The sequence below is a fragment of the Theropithecus gelada genome, chromosome 12 (assembly GCF_003255815.1).
Source record: "Theropithecus gelada isolate Dixy chromosome 12, Tgel_1.0, whole genome shotgun sequence".
Classification (NCBI taxonomy): Eukaryota; Metazoa; Chordata; class Mammalia; order Primates; family Cercopithecidae; genus Theropithecus; species Theropithecus gelada.
In genome coordinates this window covers 92,868,853-92,892,690 of record NC_037680.1, presented here as the reverse complement: position 1 = coordinate 92,892,690, position 23,838 = coordinate 92,868,853, and the positions used below count along the sequence as shown (strand labels likewise).

General features: G+C 47.1%; 1 protein-coding gene across 1 annotated transcript in view; it reads left to right on the top strand.

Annotated features, from left to right (window-relative positions):
* Window positions 1-23,402, top strand: part of MARCH4 (membrane associated ring-CH-type finger 4) — a 112,006-nt gene extending 88,604 nt beyond the window's left edge. The window contains exons 3-4 of the mRNA XM_025404950.1: window positions 3,308-3,500; window positions 21,634-23,402. Of these exons, the coding sequence (XP_025260735.1) occupies window positions 3,308-3,500; window positions 21,634-22,001 (561 nt within the window). The 3' untranslated portion in view covers window positions 22,002-23,402. The remainder of the gene's footprint in view (window positions 1-3,307; window positions 3,501-21,633) is intronic.
* Window positions 23,403-23,838: the final 436 nt, after the last annotated feature.

Genomic DNA, 23,838 nt, shown 5'->3' with positions numbered 1-23,838 from the left:
TTTGAGCACAAGAGGTCTATGTTGTAGTGAGCTATGATTATGCCACTGCACTCCAGCCTGGGTGGCAGAGCGATATCCTGTCTCAGAAACAAAGAAAAAAAGTAGTGAGAAATAATACACTATTTAGTGTCCTATGGGGCATCATCTTAGCGACCCTCCAGAAGCAATATTTCCAGCCAGAAGAACCACTGAGGAAGGAGGCACAGCATGGCTCTGAGGGTCTCAAGGCTTTGTGGCTGCTTCCTACCCTCTCTTTGTTACATCTGAATTGCAATTATTAATGAACATTTAGTTAGTGCTTATTAGGTGCCAGTCAGTGTTCTAAATATTCACATATATTGTATAATTCAGTCCTGAAAACCACCCAGTGAAGTGGGCACTATTATTTTTCCTAATCTACAGATGTGACGATGGAGGCACAGAAGGGTTCAGCAACGTGCCCAGGCTGACACAGCTACTGAGTGGTAGAGTGGATGTGGGGGTCTGACTCCTGGTCCAGGTCTTACCTTCTGCACAGGCACGTTTGGGAATACCCCCGCCTTGACACGCTGATCTGTATTTTTGCGGAAACATCATTAAGAGCGCCCTTCAAAGCACGGTTCAAGAGCGATTTCATTTCACATAACACTCTAGGAAGCAGGAAAGACCAATTATTTCTATTTTACAGAAAGGAAAGTTGAGGGTCCTCATGATTTCTTGACTTCTCCTAGGTCACACTCAGCGCGTAGGAGCAGAGCCCAGTTAGGATCGGGTCATCTGATCCCTCACTCGGTGCTCCTTGCTGTTCTAAGACGCACAACATCCAGTCTCTGTGCTCTTCCCCTTGTCTCTCCGTTCACTGGTGCTGCAGGATGAGAGTTCAGGGGATGGAGAAACCTCATGATACTGAGATCAGAGTGGGGATCTGGTGGCAACCTGGTACCCCGGGTGCCCATCTCCCCCTTCCAGCCCTCCTGTGAGTTTTCAGAGCTCACTCACTCTCTGCTTTCTCCGTCATCTCTGTGGAGCCTCATATGGGACAGACAGGAGGAGAGTGCCTTGTCCATAGCACCCCACTCTGCTCCTTCGTCACGCTTTACGCTGCAGTCAGAAGCCCCATTTAGGTTCCACAGCTGGCTTCAGAGCTGGTAGAAGGGGTTTTAGGGATGAAGAGAAGCTTTCTGTGCCTCTATATTTGGCATTTTTGAAGTCTAGAGGAGCAGGAGAAAGTGAGGATTATGGATGCCTCAGTGGTAGAAACAAAAACTCAGCCAGAAGCCCTCTTTCCAGGCAGCAGGGCAGGCCCTGGAAAAAGCATTTGTTGTGCATGAAAGAAGTCTGTATGATGAAGTCATCTTCTGGAAAATCCTTTCATTATGTGTAACCCTAGGCAGGGGAAACAGTGGAAAATGTAAAGCCCCAATTACCTGTAATGGAGCCTATCTGTATAATTAAATGTAGAGGCTCATGTCCTACGTCTGGACCAGCAAGTGAAATGCTTCCCTACAGTTACAATTCCCTGGGGGCCACTGGCCAGGCCAATCCCAGCTACAGCCAGAATGAATCAATGCTTCCATCCAGGTCTCCCTGTTGGCAGAGGGAAAATAGTCTGCCTTTTCTCAGAGTTCAGAGTGAAATACTTTCTGGGGGTGTTCTTTGCAAAGTGTTATGCAAATGTCTCCAATTGAAAGATGTCCTTCTCCCCACTTTCCCAAATTTGATCCTGTCAGTCCTCTGCATAAAACCATTCATATCATCACATCTACACTTAGGACAAAGCACAAAGTCTCTGCATATTCTACAAGGTTCTGTGTGATCTCTCATTCTTCCTTTTCCAGTTGTCTCACCCCACAAGCTCTTTTGCTGTCTCACTCCACCCACTCTTATCTTCTCCCAGGCTTTTATCCTTCCCATGCTTTCTTCTGGCACAGGCCTTTGCACATGCTCTTCCCTCTGCTGGGAGCAGTCTTCCCTCCTTTCATTGCCTAGTTGACTAGTAACCTAGTCAACTCAAGCATCGCTTCCTCTAGGAAGTCGAATCCCCCTGTCACCGGCTCTCACTGTGCCGTGTTCCTCCCTGACTTACCCTTGATGAATTGCATGTGCAAATAATTATATTGTTGTCTAAGTTCCCTAGACTATACGCTCCATAAGGGCAGGCACCTTGTCTGTTTTTGCCTAGGGCTTCATTGCCAACACCTAGCATAGTGGCCAGCACATAGAAAATACTCGATATGTATTCCTTGAGTAACTGCATGAATAAACCCCAAGCTAGAAATCTAACTCCTGACTCCTTCAGACCTATACTGCCTGGACCAACCATAGAATCATAGAATTTCAGTGTTGAAACTCACCCACACCCTAGCCTTTAACCCACCTGTCAATACTGCTATAAGCACAGGGCTTTTTCTGTTAAAAAATGAAATAATAGTGTTGATATACATTCAGTAAAATAAGCTGTTTTTCTTCTCTCTCCCCACATCTCATTCCCTGGTCTACTGAATTGGTAACCTCTAGCATATAAATTAAGTGGCATGCAAGGTGATGTTGTAGAAAGCAAGAAAAAAACAAACAAACAAACAAAAATCAAAAACAAAAAAGCCTGTGCACTCTCAGCACCTATTAGTTAGAAAATAGACTGTGTTTCTCTGAAAAGAATCATCTGGGAGCAGGCCAGGCGCGGTGGCTCACGCCTGTAATCCCAGCACTTTGGGAGGCCGAGGTGGCAGATCATGAGGTCAGGAGATCGAGACCATCCTGGCTAACATGGTGAAATCCTGTCTCTACTAAAAACTACAAAAAAATTAGCCGGGCATGGTGGCGGGCACCTGTAGTCCCAGCTATTCAGGAGGCTGAGGCAGGAGAATGGGGTGAACCTGGGAGGCGGAGCTTGCAGTGAGATCATGCCACTGCACTCCAGTCTGGGCGACAGAGCAAAGACTCCGTCTCAAAAAAAAAAAAAAAAAAAAAAAAAAAAAAAGTCAGGGGGCCTAGAACACCACCCTCACTAGCTCTGCATTTTCATCATTCTCTCCATTTCTCTGTCTATATCATAATCAAGTCTAAGGGTCTTCCTTTCCAATCATGCCCACCTAGAGCCCCCTCCTTACAATTAACTGTGATCATTTGGTGTGATAGAGATTTTCTCTGCATCTAAAGTTCAATGTGAAATTCAGAAACCTGCAAAATGCACATTGTACCACAGGTTGGAAAGCCCTGGCTTAAATCTTAAATCAGAGGTGGGCTGTTGGAGCGGCAGACGGAAGAGGGGTGGGAATGGGATGAGGGCATCCAAACGACTGCTAACTGGCCACTCTCTCCCCCACAGTGGCAGGCCATCTCTCTGACGGTCATTGAGAAGGTTCAGGTTGCAGCCGCCATCCTGGGCTCCCTCTTCCTCATCGCCAGTATTTCTTGGCTCATCTGGTCAACTTTCAGCCCCTCGGCAAGATGGCAGCGCCAAGACCTTCTCTTCCAGATCTGCTATGGGATGTATGGCTTCATGGACGTGGTGTGCATAGGTGGGTCTGGGGGCTTGCCTCCATGGGAAGTGGGGAATCACGTGCTCGTGGGATGGACAGATCCCTCAGGATCCCCCATTGTGGGAGGCTGAAGCAGATATGGCCCCAGGCTTGAGACCTCTGAGCTCAGGAGAGGCCAGAGGCTTGGATTCAAGGAGTGGATGGGAAGGGGGAGGAGGCAGGGAAAAGAAGGAAGATCTAGATATTTCCCAAACAAACCTGTCTGCACGGTTGAAGATAAAGATGAGGCTTGCCTCTAGGAGGATTTGAGAAAAATTGTTAAGTCTATGCACCTCAAGCAGGGTGTGCATGGCCTCCTCTCCACTGTGCACCCTACACTGCCAAGCATGACAAGGGATGCCTGCCCATTTCATTCCATTCTCTTCACAGCAAACTGCCTAGAGACAGCCATGGTTGAATCTGCTCCCACTCCCTGCCTTATTCCAGCTTCCTCTAAGCCTGTTTCAATGCCGTGAGTTTCTCTAGTCCAGTGGTTTTCCAGCTTTGTGTAGTACTGGGGCCTCACACACAGCTCCAGGCTCCCCCATCCCAACCAGGGAATGGAAAAGGAATGTTGCACAGGGAGGCTTCAAATTCTCACTCCTGTTTCCTCATGGCATCTGTTCTTTTATCTATTTACATGTATTTCTGTTCCAGATAAAGTTTTGTTTAAAAGGTTTCAGTGTTTTAGAAAAAAAAAATTGGAACCCACTGCCTTAGATCCTACTCCTTCCCTGACACCACCCCCAAGTTTGTATTCTTCCTTTCTTCCACCATGTAGCTTTGGTGGTGGAGGGCTGGGTCTTTCCCCTCCCTCGCCCAACAGATGATTGTGGCTCTGTTGCAGCTCTGAAGACGCGGTCCAAGCAGCTAAGGAGGTGGGGAAGCTCTGGTCAGACATCCCACCCTAGAACTCTCAGGTTATCCCCTAAGTCACAGTCCTGGGAACATTAGAGTTCCACAGTTATCCTCTCTGGGCGTTATTAGTATATTGTATTAAATATGCTACACTTCTCTGTTTGGCAGAAAAATATCTATTAGCTAGAATTTGGCTGGGCTGATGTTTGTGTGAATTTCTTTGGAGTTCTTTAATATTAGGGATCAGAAAAGCCTGGAGACTTACATACTTGTTATAGTAGCCAGATACCAGGGATGCTGGAACTTGTAAACTTGTCTAAGCCATCTTGCTGTCTCTCCAAGTTAGCTAAACCAATATATCAACTCCAAGTTCAAGAGTCTTTTCATTATAGCACCTAGGCAGTGAGAGAAGCAGACGGCCCAGGTTTGGAGGACTATGAACGGGGAACAATTTGACACTGATGCATTCTAATTTCTTTCCCCCTCCCACCAAACTCTCCTCCTACTCCTGCTGAGCCCTGGATTATTGATGCCAAAAGCCAGGTGTGTCTCCATATGGAGGTTTATAGCAGCTCTGGCATGGAAGGGGGAAACAGTGGAGGGGCCCCTCTAGCTGCCCTTCATTCTCCTTCAGGCAGGCTTTAGATCAGTCTCTGATGTGTCCTTCTATGAGACACGCTTTCCTGTCACATGATGTATTAGTCAACTAGTCAGCACTGGCTGCAATAACAAACAATTCCACAAATCGCAGTGCCTTACAACAAACATTTATTTCCCATTCAGGGGTTTGGAAGATGGCTTTGGCTCTGCTGAGGTTGGCTGGGTTTAACTTCTGGTTGTGCATTGGGTTCAGGCCTGCTCTGAGTGTCTCCTCATGCTGGGACCCAGGCTAAAGGAGCAGGGACTACTGGGTGTGCTGTTTTCCTGGTTGAATGCAGAAGCACAAGAGGGCTTGGTGGAAACTTGCAATGCATCTCAAAACATCTGCTCAGAACTAGTGCACTGTCCGTTCTACCCACAGCCTATTGGCTAACACTAGTCATTAGTAAGTCCAACATCAATAGGGTAACCGGGCAGGGAAATATGTTCCTTCCCTGAAGGGAGCATGGACAAAAGAGAGGAGGATAAATACCTGCTACCACCAATGGCTCTACAGATTTGAAGACCGAATTGAACATAGAAGAGACCAGGTCATCAACCAGTCTAGTTTGCTTGCTTTGCAGCTGAGAGAACTGAGGCTCAGAGAGAGGAAATAATCTGCTCAAGGTTCTTATCTGGGATTAAAAGCGAGTTCTCCTGACTCACAACCCAGTGCTCATTCCATTAGCTCTCTTGCACCACATAGCAGGAGTCCCATGGTGTGACCTATGGGAAACCTGTAACCTGTGACTTTGAGTGCACCTGGGCCCGCTCGCAAGGGGGCTGTCAGGCATAGGTCTGTTTCCTGTGGCTCTGAGCCTCCCAGTGCTCCTGCTCAGGCTGGCCCGGTGCTCTGGTCTCTCCTTCTCGTGGTATTTCTCTCTGAATAGGGCTCTGTGCCATCTCTCCTCCTCCTCCTGTTTCTTGGCTTTCTTCTAGCTGCTTGCCTTTTCCCTGGCCCACTTCTATCTCTCTCACTCTTTTTCTTATACACATGTGGCACTCAGTCCTTCAGTTTATTGGGAGAAGCAGAGTGGGCTGACTATTGAGAGTTTTCATTGTTTTCCTTTCTTCGGAAAACATAATAACCCAAGATGCAAAAGCACACCACAATTTATCCATTCTGTGCTGACAAGCCAGTGACTGCTTGGAGACAGCTATGGGATGGGAGAGGGAATGCAGAGGGACCCTAATGGCTTTCAGTGTCATCGGAAAGTGGTGAGATCTATTGACATTTAGACCATCTCACCTTTAAGGAGTTCAGACCGCTCTGTCATTGTATTGATTATAATAAGAACCTAGACCATTTCAGAGCATGACTGCGGGGGCAAGGATTCGTCTTCCCATTTTTCAGATTGTGAAATTCTGAAACAGAAGCATTTGTCTTAGGCTGACTCCCACAGCGGAGTAGGACTCTCAGTTCAGTGTTTTCCTAGGAGAGGCTGTCCGCAGGGGAAAATGCTGGGAGAGGAAATAAAAAAGAGTAATATGTGATCTTGCAAGAGAGGGGGACGTGCCAGGCAATGGTGAGAATCCACAAATCTTGGGGTTGTGATGATGGGGATTTTGATGATGGTGAAATGATGATAACCAGTAGTGATGGTGATGGTTTGAGGGTGAAATTCAGCTTCTCCTTCTGTGCAGTATTCTGTCCAGTAGAGGGAAAATGCATCACACTGCACAATTGGGTGCAAAAATATCCACTTTTGGGGGGCTCTCTGGAGGGAGAATCTGGTAAAGCCTGCAATTCCTGCCAGGGATATCTTTATTTCTAGGCTCAACTAGACATTCTGACTCATGGAGACTTCCAAAGAGCACACTTGGCATTAGATTCACTCAGGGCAATGTAGGACAGGAACTACAGCCTCCAGGATGGCAAGTCGGGCTTACCTCTGCAGGGAGTCGTCACCGCACTCCACCTCCTAGTCCCCGGCTATTCTCTTGGCTCCCAAACAGTAACTCAGGAGCAAGAAGATGAAACCCACAACCATGGGTATAGGATCCACCTGGGCATCATTTCCAGGGTTCTTGCAGAAGTCATACTCAGTTCAGGTCACTGTGCTCGGGGAAGCCCAAAGCCACAGGCTCCCAGCAGACATTCCCAGTAAAGCACCCATCAACCAGGGGTTGCCCCCAACTCAAGTGATGCTGTAACACAGCCAACACTCCACCTTCATCAAATTTCCAGAATGCCAACCCAGGGTGCAGTTTGCTTTGAGAGAAGGAGAAAATGTCCCCATCACCCCTCTCCCACCACCTCCTGCCTCCACCTATGAACCTTGACCTCTGGCCACCCAAACCAGATTTACTGAACCAATGAGAGACAGAGAAGCTAGAACAGGGAACAGAGACCTGGCTGGGACTGCCAGAAGGAGGCATAGCGTAGTCTTCTTGCTGCACAAAGGCGGAAACAAAGGCAAGAGCCACAGGAGGCATCTGTCTTACATTTGAGACATGTAACAGTTTCGAAACCTGATAAGTTAGTTTGCTTCCATGAAAAAGGGGGAAGCTTCCCTTCCAGGAGTCCTAAGAGAGTGGAAGAAGACAATGTGAGTGGGAAGAGGAAGAGGAGGCTCCCTGGCAGAGAGTGGGTGGAAGGGATTTCAGCAGAGGGGCATCTTCTCAAGAAATGCTAGTTGAGGAAAACGTTGACAAAAAGCATCAATATCCATAGGCCCGAGCTCCTTGGATGGGTGGAGCAATTCAGCACCTGAGATAAAAATGTTATCATCAGGAGAAAAGAAAATGAGTCTGGCCCTGTGTTGGCTCAAAAGGCTAAGTAAGAGAAGAGGAACAAAACCATCTCCTACGATGAGTCTCTAGACTTTCTTTATATTTCAGATACCAAGGACAATTTGTTCATTCCCTAAGACTGTTAAATGGCCACAGATAGTAAAGAATATGAGTAAACATAAAATGGATGATTTTAACAAATCGTTAACAACGCATTTACCTTTCCTTTTGGAGCGGTGTGCTGAGGGACAGCTCATGAGAGTGGGAGGGACTCCAAGGAGAAACTTCACGGAAAGCCAACAGCAGCTCTGCAGATATGCCCTGCCAGGAAGGCAGGAGGATGCGGCGTGGGACACTGCCCGCTTGCTGCTCATGGAGCCGCTTCAACCCCATTCACAGCTGTATCCATTCGACTGGCTCTTAGAGATCAATAAGAAGACTCCAGAGCAGTGACTCTCGGAGAATGGCTCAGTGCTTACCAAAGGATTTTGCCTGAAATGATTGCCAGAAAAGTCTGAGCTCCCTATTTGATGCAGCACAGCTCCAGAGTTGAGGATGGTGTCTTTAGACTTCCTTATACCAGAAGGTTGTACAATTACTGATACAAGCTGCCTCGACAGACAAAGCATCTCTTAGCTTAGGGTCCTAACTTTCTAGACTAATGCATACCACTGTGAAAGCCAAACATAAGTTGCTTTGGATGGAACAAACTGTGACATCCCTGCAAGAACAGAGAAACTGATTAACCCCAAAAGATAAGCAAGATAAGTATTAGGATGCATATGTAACAGGTGAGGAAAGGCTTAAGCACCTGTGCTCCAAGTCACACAGCTAAGAAAATGGTGGAGCAGAGGATTGGACCAAGAACCTCTGGCTCTAATTCCAAGGCTCTTTCTACTATCTGTTTCTTCTCTGATTGCTCTTTAAAACTGCAAATGCAGAGCTTGGTTGGGGAGGCAGGTTGGGGGGAGAAATTAGTCCAGTGATATTTTGACCCTCACGATAACTGCTGGTAACAATCAGAAATTAAGTGAGTCCCAGCTGCTCCTGTCTTATATTCAGGGTTTGGGAGGTTAGCCATTGTTGCATCTCCTTTTTGATTGTGCTATTTTGACATCAATTGAGAGAGAAACCTGAAACATTGAGATGAAATTTGATGGTTTATCCCCCTATAAGACACTCTAGTGAAAGGTTCTTCAGGTGGGAGAAGCTAAATCTAGTTACCATGAACTTGGGGAACCCATTCATTCATTAATTAAAAAATATTTATTCAGGCCAGACACAGTGGCTCACGCCTGTAATCTCAGCACTTTGGGAGGCCAAACAGTGTATTTACCTTTCCTTTTGGAGCGGTGTACTGAGGGACATCTCTTAAAAAAAAAAAAAAAAAAAAAAAGGAGCTGAGTGTGGTGGTGTGTACCTGTAGTCCCAGAGACTTGGGAGGCTTAGATAGGAGGATCACTTGAGCCCAGGAGGTCAAGGCTGCAGTGAGTTATGACGGTGCCACTGTACTCCAGTCCGGGTGACACAGCAAGACCATGTCTCAGAAAAGAAAAGAAATTATTCAGAGGAACCTGGGTATATACACTCAAATGAGAGAGTAACCTGCTTTCAAGAATCTTTCTTCTTTTCGGGATGCAGACAAGGTAATCACTGAATCCCATATAATAAGAACTGGGACTGAGGTCTGAACATAAGAATGAGCGTGAACCCAGGAAAGAGGAACTTGAGTCAGAGCGGGTCATATCCATTCCTTCAGTAGCTTTTGTTGGCTGCCTCGTTTTGTTCCCAAAACTAGAGAACATTCACAAAAAGATGAATAAGACACAGTTCCTTGCCCTCAATGAGCTCATAGTCTACAAATAAATCACAATTCAGGATGGGGTGTACACAGTACAGAGGAAGGTAGAGCAGAGCAGAGAGCAATTGACTCTCTTGGGGGAGTCCAGGAGTGCTTCTTGAAGGAAGGAACGCTATCCTTAAACTCGTTTCCAAAGACAAATCAAAGTTCATCCAGAACTGGGGGAAAGAGCATTTCAGGCAAAGGAACTAGCATTGTATGGAGGTGCAGAGACATGCATGAGCCAGGTATGCTCAGGAAATATTGGGGAGTCTTTATAGCTCAATGCAAATATTTTGGCTGGGAGGTGGGTGATGGGCAAGGGGCTTGGAGAAGTTGGCCAGGCCAAATCCCACAGAGTCATGGGTCATGTGCTAAGGCACTCAGATTTGACCCCACTGGTGGTGGGGAGGCATTGATAAAATTTCAAATGGGGAAATATGATCAGATGTGCATTTTAAATTGAACTCTAGCAACTATGGAGAGAATGGGTCAGAGGTGGACAGAATAGGGAAGGGAAGGACTTTGTTGGAAAATGCTTGTAATAGGCTAAGCAAGAAATGAAGAGATGCAACACAGTGGCAGTGGGGAAGAAGTGTAGGGAAGACCTTGAGAGGTACTTAGGATGTAGATTTGATAGGGTTGTTTGGGTCCCTCTCAGGAGAGTGAGAGTCCCATGGTGTGGCTTGAGTGGGGAATGGGCACCATAGCAGAGCCTGAGAAAGGGATGGGCAATGGATAGAACAAAGGACAACCAAAGGGTATGTCCTTAGCAAAGGCACCAAAACAAAAGGACTATCTTAAGTCTAAAATCCAGGTAGAGAGGCAAGAGCCTCTCTAAGCCAAGAGTTTGTAGTAGAAGAGAAACAAGACACATGGAGTACATTATGGAATACAAAGAGGAGAAGGCAGTACCAAGAAGAGGTCTCTTTGTCAAGGTAGAAAGAGGGAGAGGCCTTTTATAGCACACAGGTGGTCCCCTCTTGTGACATAGAGGAAGATGTTGACGGCACTGGTCCTGTTCTGACAAGAGTTGGTGACTGATGGGGTTGGGGCTGGTGGTAAAAGAGGGTTAAAAATCTCTGGTAGGCCAGACATGATGACTAACGCCTGTAATCCCAGCATTTTGGGAGGCTAAGGCAGGAGGATCACTTGAAATAAAGAGTTCAAGACCAGCCTAGGCAACAGAGTGAGTCCTCATCTCTACAAAAATTTAAAAAATCAGCCCTGCCTAGTCGTGCACACATGCAGTTCCAGTTACTCAAGAGGCTGAGACAGGAGGATCACTTGAGCCCAGGAGTTTGAGGTTATAGCGAGCTGATTATGCTACTGCACTCCAGCCTGGGTGACAAAGTGAAATTTGTCTCAAAAAAAAAATCTCTGATGGATGCCTAGGTTTCTGTAGGCAGTTGGATAATGAGGCTTGAAGACGGATTTAGAAGTGAACAATAAAACGTGTTTGAAGCTGTGGGTTTTGATGAGATACTGCAGTGCTCAGAGAGTAGGTGACTGAGGACAGAGGACCAGGGGACACTAACCAAGTAAGGGACGGGTGAAGATAGAGAATGAGAAAACAATAGGAAAGACTGAGTCACAAAGGCCAGAGTGGTGGGTTTCCCAAGTGGCAGCCATGCTACAGAATGGCCCAGGGCTCCGCTTCTTACTAACCTTGTGACCTTGAGGAACTGGCACTTCTCTCTGCTTCCCTTTCCTTGTCTATGAAATAGGATAATAACACCATCATCAGAGGGCGGTTCAGAGGTTTAACACTGTGGCAAATGTAAAGGAGTGTGCCCTTGTAATTATCAGGGACCAGGTAGGAAGTGCTTGATCAGAGTGGATTCCCCTCAGAGGGAACACTCAAGAAATGTTTGCCAAAACTGTTATAATCAGAATGCAGCCACAGCCTAGATATAGAGATCGCCTGAACCTGTGTCCTCACGTAATAAAAGTCTGCTCTTATTTGGAGCAGAGCTTTTTCTTGAAGGTTCTTGGTTCCCTCACCCGTGTCCCCTCAATGAGAAGATCTGATTACATCTAATGTCCTCGTTCCACCTGCCTCCTCTTCTGCCATCTCTAATGACGCTGTCCTCTGCTGCAGAGAAGCTGACAGAGCCTCCCAGCAAACAAATGGGGCATTCTCTGCTCCAGTGGGTCAAGTTATTAGGATTTAACAAGAGCAAATTAATTAAGGGCTTTGGCACCAAAAAAACCATTTTTTTTTAACTCCACAGAAGTACGAGATTGGACACCAAATAGTCAACTCTGCAAAAATGAGGCTCTCTTCTTCATCATGTTTGTTTTTAACTTGTGATTGAAATGGGGTCAAGGGAAGGAAGGAAAGGAATGTTCCTGAGATTATATCCAAAGCTTTAAAACAGTAGAATATGGTAATCAGCAAAATTATAGAAAGTTTTGTGTTTTTTTTTTTAAGCTTCCCCTGTGTGTGGTCCCCTGAGGTTCTTTTCAATGATTTAAAGATGCCTAGCCCCTGTCCTCTGAGATGAAGGAATTTAAATCTCATTTTATATCAAATAGGCAGAGGGTGGGGGCAGCAGGATTGTACAAACATTTTTCTTTCAAACCTAATTTTAATCCACATTAACTACAAAAACATATATATGCTACAAAAATTCCTTCCTCTCCTCCTAGCTATAAATGACTCTACCTGTAAAACCTTTTAATCTCCTGATTAGGAAACTTGGAACATTTGTTGGAAGCAGCCTAGCAGTATAAGAAACTAGAAAGCAGATCTAGGTCTGAAGACCAGAATAGCCACTGTATTAGTCCATTTTCACACTGCTATAAAGAACTTCCCTGATACTAGGTAATTTATAAAGGAAAGAAATTTAATTGGCTCAGTTCCACATGGCTTAGGAGGCCTCAGGAAACTTACAATCATGGCAGAAGTGGAAGGAGGCACCTTCTTCACAAAGCAGCAGGAGAGAGAAGAATGAAGGAGGAATTTCCAACCACTTACAGATCTTGTGAGAATTCACTCACTATCACAAGAACAGCATGGGGGAAACCGCCTCCATGATCCAATCACCTCCCTCCCTTGACACGTGAGGATTACAGGTCCCTCTCTTGACACATGAGGATTGCAATTCAAGATGAGACTTGGGTGGGGACACAGAGCCAAACCATATCAGCTACTAATCACCTCTATGGCGTTGGACAAGTTACTCCCTCTCTCTCCAACTAGTTCCTCATCTATAAAATGAGAGGGGTGAACCCAACAACCTCCAGGTTCCTTCCAGATCTGACATCCCAGGATTTTGATGTCGCCTCCACACTGAGATGCCGGGGCTTGCAGAGGCTGACACTTGTGGCCATGGGCCATCCCCAGCAATGTTGGGCTGGGCCACAAAACTGACATGAGAAGCAGCAGCTGCAGAAACTGGCGAGATGATGCCCATCCACGTTCTGTTACTTGCATGTGGCTTGTCTGGTTTTCTAGATTCCGTGTTAACTCCTTCCCACCCACCGGAGCCTCCTGTGACAGCCACCTATCTCCACAGCCAAGTGACTGGATGCTTAGAGATGAAGATGACTGATTTAGAAGCAGATGCGCCAAATCAGCACTGTTCCCTTCCAAGGAGACCCCTCGAGATGCACTTCATTTATGCCAGTTGTGCTGACAAAGCTCAACATATTTTAGGAATATCTCTTGGGAACTGCCTTTGGCACAGAACAGATTCAGGAGTGGTCTGTCTGTTGGCAGTGGGTTTGTGACTAGAAATAGCCCCAATTTGATACATAAGGTGGATGCTCAAGCCAGATAATAAATTTTGGGTACAATATTAAACATGCCATCAAGCCACAAACTTCTTTTCTCATGTGGCCCCTAACCTAGAGCTATAGGTATGTTAGCTAGGGTATATTCAGCAGATATAAAAAAATAAGCCCCTATGTGTCAGTGGTTTAACCCAATAGAAGTTCCTGAGCAGTAGGAGATTCTCTTCCACACAGCAATTTGGAGGCACAAGCTCATTCCATCTCTGGGCTCCACAGGCCCCTTGGGCTGCTGAGTCTTTTGCCTCCAGCTAATAGAAAATTAAAGAAAGCGTGAATAAGTCATCTTCTGCCCCAGCCCTGCGCGCATTTTCTCTCAACACCCATTTCTGTTTTCTTTGTTTTTATTTTTTACTTGTATTGGGCAAACCTCATTCTATAAAATCAAATGAAATGAGTGCTCCCTAGACCCATTTCTTAAATGCTGGCCTGGCTTGTGGTCACATTCAGTACTAGTCACCTGGTCTCCCCTTGGTGCAGAAAGCTAGACAATGTAATTTCTTCTCAGTGGCAACTTTATACCAAGGAAAGGGAGCGTGGATTTTGGTGGACAGTTAGCCATCTCTGTCACAGAAGGCCAACCCCATTGAGCAATTTCCAGAAATGTTCTGAACTGGGATAGCCCAACAGGAATAAATACCCTATTTCCAAAGGGCAATCCTTGGGATTTTAAAAGACAAAACTCTTGCTTCGAGATAGAAAGCTTTTGGCAGGTTTACCTAAATAAACTACTTTTGTAACTTTATGATAACTTTATAATAAGCTTTGTAATTTTATAATAGCTCATGTGATGTGCAGCCTGGCCATACCTGTGTCCAGTATAAAGCTGCACCCTGGAGAATACTGGGCAGGTGGTAATGTTGTCAATCTGGCGTCTTCCAGCAGCACCCCCTGAACCTACCCAAAATAGCTGGTTATATTCATTTCTTTCAACCCTTGCCCAATATGTGCTTTGGTCCAGGTTCTTAACAGGGGTGGGCACTGGAGGAGTGGAATCTGGAAAATGGGTGGTTGGCAATGCTAGAGCTTCAGAGTGAGACACTACTAAGCCTCACCCCATAGCTGTCTGACAGTGGGGAATTCTACGGGGGAGAGTATCTCTCTGTGGTTGGAGAGGAGGCACCAGTATGAGAATCAGTTGGTCTCTAGAGTGCTTTTTAGCTCTGGCATGTCATTCATCTATAGAAAATGACTTGACTGAGGGCTGGGGAGGAGAGCAGTCAGGAGATGAAAGAGCAGGTACTTTTATTGGGGACGAGGTTGCCAATGAAGAAGGAAGAAGAGAGATGAGTGGGCTTTTCTTGTGTCCTGTGATCTCCCCCACAATAATCAATACAATGTGGCATTGAGAGTTACATGTGTCCCAGGCACAGTACCAGGTATCGGCATGCAGGACTCATTACTTTATTTAATCTCATAACAACCCTATGAGGAAGGGTTTACGATGAGAAAACTGAGTCTCAGAGAGAGAGGAAGTCCCTTATCTAAAGACTCAAGGTGAGTAAGCGGCAAACACTCTGAAAGCTTAATAAGAATACACACTCACTAGTAAGTTAACTCAGTTGTGGGGCTCGAAGGTCTTTGGATCTAGGAGAGGAAGTACTTATTTCTTCCATTTCTTCCCATGTTCATGTCTATGGCATCTGGAAGTAGATTACTTTTTAAAGTTACTTATAACAATTTTCGTGATCAAAATTTAGAGCTTTCTTTGAGGGATAAAAACTATGTCCTAGCCTAGTAGTCCACACACAGGCAGCATCAGTCTCACCTGAGGTTTCTTAGGAATGCATATTCTCAGGCCTCAGCCCAGAGCTACTGAGCCAGTAGTCCTCCAGGGTTGCAGCCTGGGAATCTGTCTTAACAAGCTCTTTGGGTGATTCTGATGCACAATAGAGTGTGAAATGCAGCTGGGTGCGGTGGCTCATGCCTGGAATCCCAGCACTTTGGGAGGCTGAGGCAAGAAAATCACTTGAGTTCAGGAGTTGAGACCAGACCGCAACATGACAAAACCCTGTCGCTGCAAAAAATACAGAAATTAGCTAGGCATGGTGGTGTGCGCCTGAAGTCCCAGCTATTTGGGAGGCTGAGGCGGGAGAATCGCTTGAACCTGGGTCAAGGCTGTAGTGAGCCGTGATTGCACCACTGCACTCCAGCCTGGGCAACAGACAGAGACCCTGTCAAAACCAGTGAAACCCGTGAAACTGTCAAAACCCGGTCTAGACCCTGTCTAGACCAGTGAAAAGCACTGGTCTAGAGTTGTCAGCAACTTTTATGTCACTTAACCCAGGCCACTAGCAGGACATGGAGTGGGGATGGGATTCTGATGACCCATGGAGCTTGCAGCTTTATGAGGAAGAGGAGCCCCGGAAGGTGGAGAGACATTGGAAAGATGGAGACAATTCTTCTAGAACTGGATTTCCCACAAATACAGCCCAGGGTTGGGTGCATTGTAAGTGATCACTAGAAAACCATTAAATTAAGTTTTAAAAAGCCAGAAAGGACTTAATCAAAACTTGTTGGATTTCTGATGTTACCATGCCCCCTCATTTTCCATTATCTCCTCCTATGACTTTTCTGTCTCTGTTCACCGGCAGCCTTTTTTCCTAGTCGAATCCAGTTTATTTCTCTATCCACTGACATTCTCCATCCCCCTTCCCTTTTTCCCACCTCTTCAACTTTGGCCATGTCACCTGCTTGTATCAGATGAGCGCCAGTCATCTTCCCCTGTTTTTTCAGTATGCTGCCACCCAAGGAATCAATAAGAAATTTGTAGAGCAAGGAGCAGAGGAAGGGCTGAGAAGAGTGGCTTTGAATGAGGTAGTTTGTGCTTTCCCTCTTTTGCCAAACAAGCATTATCTAGAAAAACAGGTCCACCTTCCTCGCCTTCAGCCAGCTACCCATTAAAATGGTTTAACTACTTCCTGAACACTAGACAGTTAGATAATTGGGAAGCAGCATTCACACCAGAAATTTAAGTCACGCTCTTCAATCAGGACAAAATTGTCTGATCAAGAAGCTAATTGAGAATCAAGTGTAATGGCCCTTACTGGAAAGAGTGAATTTGGGGCTTCAGAAGATCCTGCTTCTCTCTCTCCAGACCCCATCTCTTCCACTGTACCATTACACTCCACACTCCTGGTGCTGTGTTAGCTGCTGGAGATTAACCAGACCTGGCTCGGTCCTCGAGGGGCTTACAGTCTGGAGAGAAGAGCATAGCAATGTTCAAACAAGGTTTGTGGGATAAATGGACAGATGAATGGCTTCAGGGCCAAGGGTGCATAGGTACACATTCAAAAGGTTGGCAGAGATGATGGGAGTTGGTACAATTGGGAGAGGGTGAGAGAGTGGGACAGAAAGGAAGTCTCTTTGTTCAGCATCTGTCAGGCCAGAGCAGAGGGTCCACCAGTGATCTTCAGGAGATTTAGTACAAGGTAATTTGAGTGTCTGGTTGTTTTCCGCTCCAGGAAGATGGTCCTTCCCTTCATTAGATCCTCAAAGAGGTGTGATCCAAACAAAGGGCTAGAAACCCCAGAGACTACCTCTTTCTCGATGAATCTTGAAGACTTGTTGAGTGAGGCGTGATTTCAGACACAGTTGGAACACTGCAGGAGAAAGTGACTGTATGGGTGGCTCTGGTCTCTGAGAATTGCAGCCTGTTGGAGACTGAAGAGGCTCTGAGGTTTTGCACCAGGAGGCCGGGTTCACTCATTGCTGTTTGCTCCGAGCCAGCTCCTCCCCTGGATCCTCAGTGGCTGTGGAATGAAGCCCGCCATGCGATCATCTCACCCACCATCACAGGGCCCAGCTCCTGACAGCCTCACTCTCTGCACCAGCATCCCTTTCCTGCTCAGCTCATCCCTACATCTGAGCCCGTCTTCCCAGCCCTTCACCGTGCCCCACTGCACCTCATGGTCCCTCATTAGCAACCTTCTCTCTGCGTGTTCCCTTCATCTTTCCTACCTGAAGCATGGCTGTGTCTTGAGAACATTATTTCCCTCACGCTGGTGGCGGCTGTTCTTTCTTCCATATACCGTGTCCTGTGGGGTCTGGAAGTGGGGTCCATGTCCTTCTTGATTTCCATCACTACTCGCAACTACTTCTCTTCCTTCATCCTTCAGAAGCCCCAGCCCCTTCAAAGTCTTCCTTCCTTCCTTCCTTTCTTCCTTCCTTCCTTCCTTCCTTCCTTCCTTCCTTCCTTCCCTCCTTCCTTTCTTTTCTTTCTTTCTTTCTTTCTTTCTTTCTTTCTTTCTTTCTTTCTTTCTTTCTTTCTTTCTTTCTTCTTTCTTTCTTTCTTTCTTCTTTCTTTCTTTCTTTTTTCTTTCTTCCTTCCTTCCTTCCTTCCCTCCCTCCCTCCCTTGTTCCTTCCTTCCTTCCTTCTTTCCTTCTTTCCTTCCCTCCCTCCCTCCTTCCTTCCTACCTTCCTTGCTTTCTTGCTTTCTCTCTCTCTCTTTCTTTCTTTCTTGCTTTCTCTCTCTCTCTCTCTTTCTCTTTCAGACAGAGTCTTGCTCTTGTCACCCACACTGGAGTGCAGTGGCGTGATCTCGGCTCCCTGCAACCTCCACTTCCTGGGTTCAAGCAATTTTCCTCTCTCAGCCTCCTGAATAGTTGGGATTACAGGCGCATGTCATCATACCTGGCTAATTTTTGTATTTTTAGTAGAGACAGGGTTTCACCATGTTGACCTGCTGTTCTTGAACTCCTGACCTCAAGTGATCCACCTGCCTCAGCCTCCCAAAGTGCTGGGATTACAGGCATGAGCCACCATGCCCGGCTGAAGTGCATCTTTCTTTATCACCCATTTTCACTTCTGGATGCTATTGGCTGCTGGCCACCTACTCAGTCCTCAGATACCCTCACGCACCTGCTCATACACTCCCCCAACTCCTGTCCTCAGCAGCTACATAGATCAGTGCTCGGCAGAGACGGGCCTGTCCCCCAGAGGCATTTTGGAAATGTCTGGGGTTTGTTTATTTGTTTGTCTTTTTTCTAATGTAGTTGTGCTGCAGCGTTTTCACTGAAATGTTTATTGTTTTGTTATAAAAGATTTCCCTTTATTATTTTTATTTGACATTATCTGTTAGGGCATTATATTAATTTAAAAGACATAGTAGTTTGCAGTAGCTTATGAATTTCATTTCAGGATAGGAATGGTGATGTTAAAATAAATTTGTTATAGAAAGGGAATGTTTGGTGTGATAGCATTGAGGATGGCTGAGGCAGATAGTCTTTCCAATTCCCTGGCTTTGCTATTGCTCCAAAGATCTTTTCCTCCAGCACACACCAGCCCCAATCAAATAGTCACATCCTGGATTCATAATCGCCAGTAACCTGGATTGAAACATCGTACTCTCTGACCATCACTCCCTATTCACTGACTCCAAGAATCCTCCAACCTCATAAAGACGTGGCCTTGACTCTCTCACTTTCCCCTTTTCATTATTCCTTATACCTTTTCTGTTCTCCCCCATCCCCAGCCTGGGCTCCATGGTCCAGCAGGATAACCACTCTCTTGCAAGTACATATAATTCTCATGTCTGCTTGCCCAGGGAAACAGTTTACCCTGGTTAAACCCAGATTTCTTCTTCTTCCACATGTGCACCTGAGCAAGCAGTTTGAAGGTGTGGAGAAAAATCACACAACCAGTGACTAGAGTCACTTCAGATTTATGGCCACAAATCTCAAATGGACACTTAACACAGTGAGCTAATTCTACCGCATCTCCCTTGTAAATTCACACTCCTACTTTCCGAGATAATTATTTCCCACCTTCTCCTCTCTTCACAAATCTTTAACACTTCCTCTCTTATCTCTTCTTTCTTAGCTGATGACTTCATGGGGAAAAAAATATGTATATGTGCTTGGATGAGAACTACCTGATTTTTCCACTGTCATTTCTATCATTCTCCCGCCATCTGTGCCCGTGGAACCAGTGGTCATTTCCCAATTTACTCAAGTTGACCTCTTGATAACATTGTAAAGAGTCACTGCACTCTTTCTGAATCCTTCCCTAGGCTTTTGGGTCTCCACACTTGCTGGTCTTGCTTCTACCCCATTGGTTGCTTCTTTTGAGCCTCATTCCTTGGCCCTATCTCCACCAAAGCCTCCACCAAGCCTCTAAACACCTGAAGCCCAGGGCTCTGTCTTTGGCCTTCTTCTCTCCCCTAAGAGGTCTCAGCCATTTCCAAGTCTTCAAGTTCTACCTCTACAATGATGGCTTCTATCTCCAGGCCAGACCTCTCCCTAAGCTTCGGACTCATATGTCCAATTGCCCATCTGATCCTTCTAGTTAGCTTTCTATCAGACACCTTAAACTAACCATGACTAAAATGTAGCTAGTAATCACTCTGATAGACTTGAATCATGGGCCCCAAAGACATGCAGGTCCTAATCCCTAAACCTGTCAATGTTACCTTATATGGAAAAAGACTTTGCCAATGTGATTAATTTAAGGATTTTGAAATGGGGACAGTATCCTGGATTATTCAGGTGGGCCCTAAATGTAGCCACAAGTGTTCTTACAAGGAGAGGGAGATTTAATGACAGAAGAATAGTAGGAGAGGTGAGAACAGAAGAAAGAGGCTGGAACGATGCAAGAAAGAGGCAGAAATTGCAATTTCTAGAAACTGAAAAAAGGCAAGGAGACAGATTCTTCCCCCTCAAAGCCTCCAGAAAGAACCAGAAGGTGCCCTGCTGACACTTTCACGTCAGCCCAGTGGGACTGATTTTAGACTTCTGATCTTCAGAACTGTAAGAGAAACATGCGTCCCATTTTAAGCTACCAGATGTGTGGTACTTTGTCACAGCAGCGATAGGAAACGAATTCGGTCACCACAGCTACCACACAAATCCATAGCCTACCCCGATGCCCTCCACTTCTCAGGAAATGGCTCCCCATTTATGCAGCTGCTGAGGCCAAGAGCTTCGGAGTTGTCCAGATCTTTCTCTTCACTCCCACCTTGCCAGTCAGCAAGTCTTAGCTCTACATCCAGCACACGGCCTGACTCCAGCAGTTTCTCACTGCTCCACTGCCATGACCCTAGTCAACGCTATCACCATTCCCAACTCGCATGACGCCACTGCTTCCTGCTTGGCTTTCCACGCCTTCTCTTGGCCCTCTTCACATGCACCACCGGTGGCTTTATGAAGGCTGAATCAGATCACAGCATTCCCCCTACTGAAACCGTCAATGTCTTCCCATTACACTCAGGATAGAGTGCAAATCCCTTGCCATGGCCTATAAGGCCCTGCCATTCACTGGCCTCTGCTCGCCTTACCTCCCTCCACTTCCTCACTGCTGCACTCTACTGATCACACTGACCTTCTCTCTGACCTTGCTCATTAGATTCCCACCTCGTGGACTTTGCGCTTGGAGTTCCTACCACCAAAGTGCTCTCTCTCCAGATCTTTGCATGGATCTCTCCTGTTCATCACTTAGGTCTCAACTCAGATATGGTCTCCTCCAAAAGGCCTTTCCCACCGCCCTTGCTGAAACAGGATCTCAGTGCCCACAGCCAGTGGCTATTTAACCCCAGTTATCTTCCTTAAGGCATTTGTCAGCTCCTGAAATTGTCGCATTGGTTTGCTTACACATCTATTGTGTGTCTCTGTGAAGATGTAAGCTCTCAGAGGGTGTCCTGCTGACTGCAGTATCCTCAGTGCTTGGCACATAGTAGGCATACAATGATTATTTATTTGCCTTGCTGCCTGGTGTAGCTTGTTTCCAACTCTTATCACTGCCTCTGGCAGATATAACTGCATCAAATTATCTCTCCCAGGGCTGTTTGTATCTCAGTAGCACTGGGGTATCCGTGCGAAGAGTTAACCAGTGGGATTTCCAGCAACCTTTAGCAGGTGTGGAGCGACCGACCATGGGATTTCTTTTGTGGTACTTTAAAAGCACACAATTCATTCAACATCTGCTAAGGACTGGGTGCCATGGATACATAATAGAGGGAGGAAAAGATATTTATATTATGCCTTAGTGGATGAATTTGGATTTTGTCAAGGCAGGAAGGGGGTGGGGTGGAATAGAAGTGGGCGAAGGCGCTGCCTGAAGGTGCTCAACTATTTCATGGACTCGGCCTGGTGGCCCCTCCACCTTCTGCCTACTGGAACTCGCTGAGCCTGGGAATCTAGGGATGGTCTGCCTGTGGCTCAGCACTGGAGCCAACGCCCATACCTTGCATAGATTCAGAGAGACTGTGGTCTCCTGGCAGTGACCCACTTCCTCTCATTTGGCCTCTGTTTCTCCTCTCTCTGCTGCCTCAGGTCTCATCATCCACGAGGGACCCTCGGTGTATCGCATCTTTAAACGGTGGCAGGCTGTCAACCAGCAGTGGAAAGTGCTGAACTATGACAAGACAAAAGACCTGGAGGATCAAAAGGCAGGAGGCAGGACCAACCCCCGGACCTCCTCATCCACCCAGGCCAATATCCCCTCCTCGGAAGAGGAGGGCGCAGGCACCCCTGCCCCTGAGCAGGGCCCTGCCCAGGCTGCCAGCCACCCCTCAGGCCCTCTGTCCCAACACCACTGTGCTTATACCATCCTGCACATCCTGAGTCACTTGAGACCCCATGAACAGCGGAGTCCCCCAGGCAGCAGCCGAGAGCTGGTCATGAGAGTCACGACAGTGTGAGAGCAGAGGCCCAGGAGGAAGGCCATGACCACCACTGAGGGCCCGGAGCAGGGTGGGGAGGTGCAGTGGCACCCCCAGAGCCAGCAAAGGGAGCAGGCAGAGGGTGAGGGGCCTGGCAGGAGCCCTGGGGCAGGCTCAGAGTGGGAGTGAGGCTGGTGCAGGAGCAGTTCTGCTATTTCCAATCAGTCAATGCCACTCTACACAACAGCAATGAAAACCAACACCAACTCAACAACAAAGTGCAATACAGGCTGAACCTGGCCCAACAGAAAAAACCTGCCCCAATGCGCCCGCAGGCAAGGTACCTGAAGAAGCAGAGGCGGAGGGCAGGCAAAGCCTGTGTGACTGGTGGCAGTGCCGGAGGCCAAGGGGGCCAAGAGGAAAAGCGTCTGTGGTCTGCTCTGCTCTCACCCTGTTTGGTTTTGTTTCTCCTGGGGCTGTGTTCTGCAGGCAGCCAGGAAAGGGGGAGGCTCGTGAGCGAGCTGGCAGGGACACACTGCCTTTGGGGATCCTGGGCTCATTTGGATGGGCAAGATTCGCTGACAAATGGCTGTGGGGATGGAGGGGTGGATGGTCAGGGAGGGATGCGCAGGGAGGGAGAGCTGGTGTGAGCAGCCAGAGGGAGAGGTGTGTCTCCTTCCTGAAGGAACTTCCAAATGGAACTCCCGATTTCAGGTGGGCTCAAAGAGGGCTTAGGTTTGGAAAAGGGTGTCTTTCTGTGCCCTTGTTAATTTATTTTATAGTGCTTTGGTTCAAAGATGTTTACAGGACACACACACACACACACACACACCTCTAGAGAAAAGTACAGATTTCCAGTGAGTATTTGAAGCACAGTTCTGCTGCTGTGGCTTCAGCTTTGGAAGCTGTCAATCCCGGAGCAACTTTCCCAACTACCCAATCCCACCATGGCCAGGACATGGGCAATGCCAGCCCTTTCTTGTCTTGGCACATGCACATACCCAGTCCCCTCACGGTAGGGCACCCCTGCAGCTGCAGTGGTTGGGAGGAGCTTGGCCAGTGTGCCCCAAGGAGTGGAGTAGAGCCCAATCTAAGCATTCCTTGCTGCTTAGAACCCTCCCCAAAGAGGCAGTCAGGCTGACGCTCAGCGCTTCATGCTCCCTGGTCCTTCCCATGCAGCCAGGTGGGCCCAGGGGTGCCTGGCAGGGAGCACTACCCCTGGACCCCCCTGCTTGCTCTGGGGACCCTGCCAGGGAAGGCCACTGGGTGATCACCTGCAGAGTTTCTGGTTGTCACTGCACAATGGCCGCATCATCCATGGGTATTAAAAGGACACTGTCAAGTACTTTTTTAAACTAGTTTTTAGGGTTTTTTAAAACTCTCTGTTGTTTGTAATATTCTCTTAAAAGCTTGAAAATAAAACTTCTTTCCCTACCATTAGTGTCCCTTTCCATATGCGAGTTTTTCTTCCTCTTCCCTATCCTCCCTCTGTGCTGTAAACAGCCTTCTTTCTCCCTGTGTCTGCCCCACCCCTAGATTCTCTCTCATCACAAGAAATCAAGCACATTTTCATTTCTCCTTTGAGGGCATGGATGGGGCAGGGCAGACAGGGATGTTCCCTTCTGTGTGCCTCTGTGTGAATCTGCAGTGAACTCCTGGCCTCTCTTGGCATCCTAGCAGACCGAGTCCTTCAGGCCCCAGGCTCTCCCAAGGATTCTGCCTAGGAATCCTAGAAGCAGAGACCATGGGGTGCTGGAGGAAGTTTGGAGAGCTCCACTCCATCGGGTCATTTCACAGAGGTTGGGAGAGGGTTGTTAGGACCTCATTGCCCTGACAGTGTCCTTTGACTATCAGAGGACAGCACCCATGTTAAGGC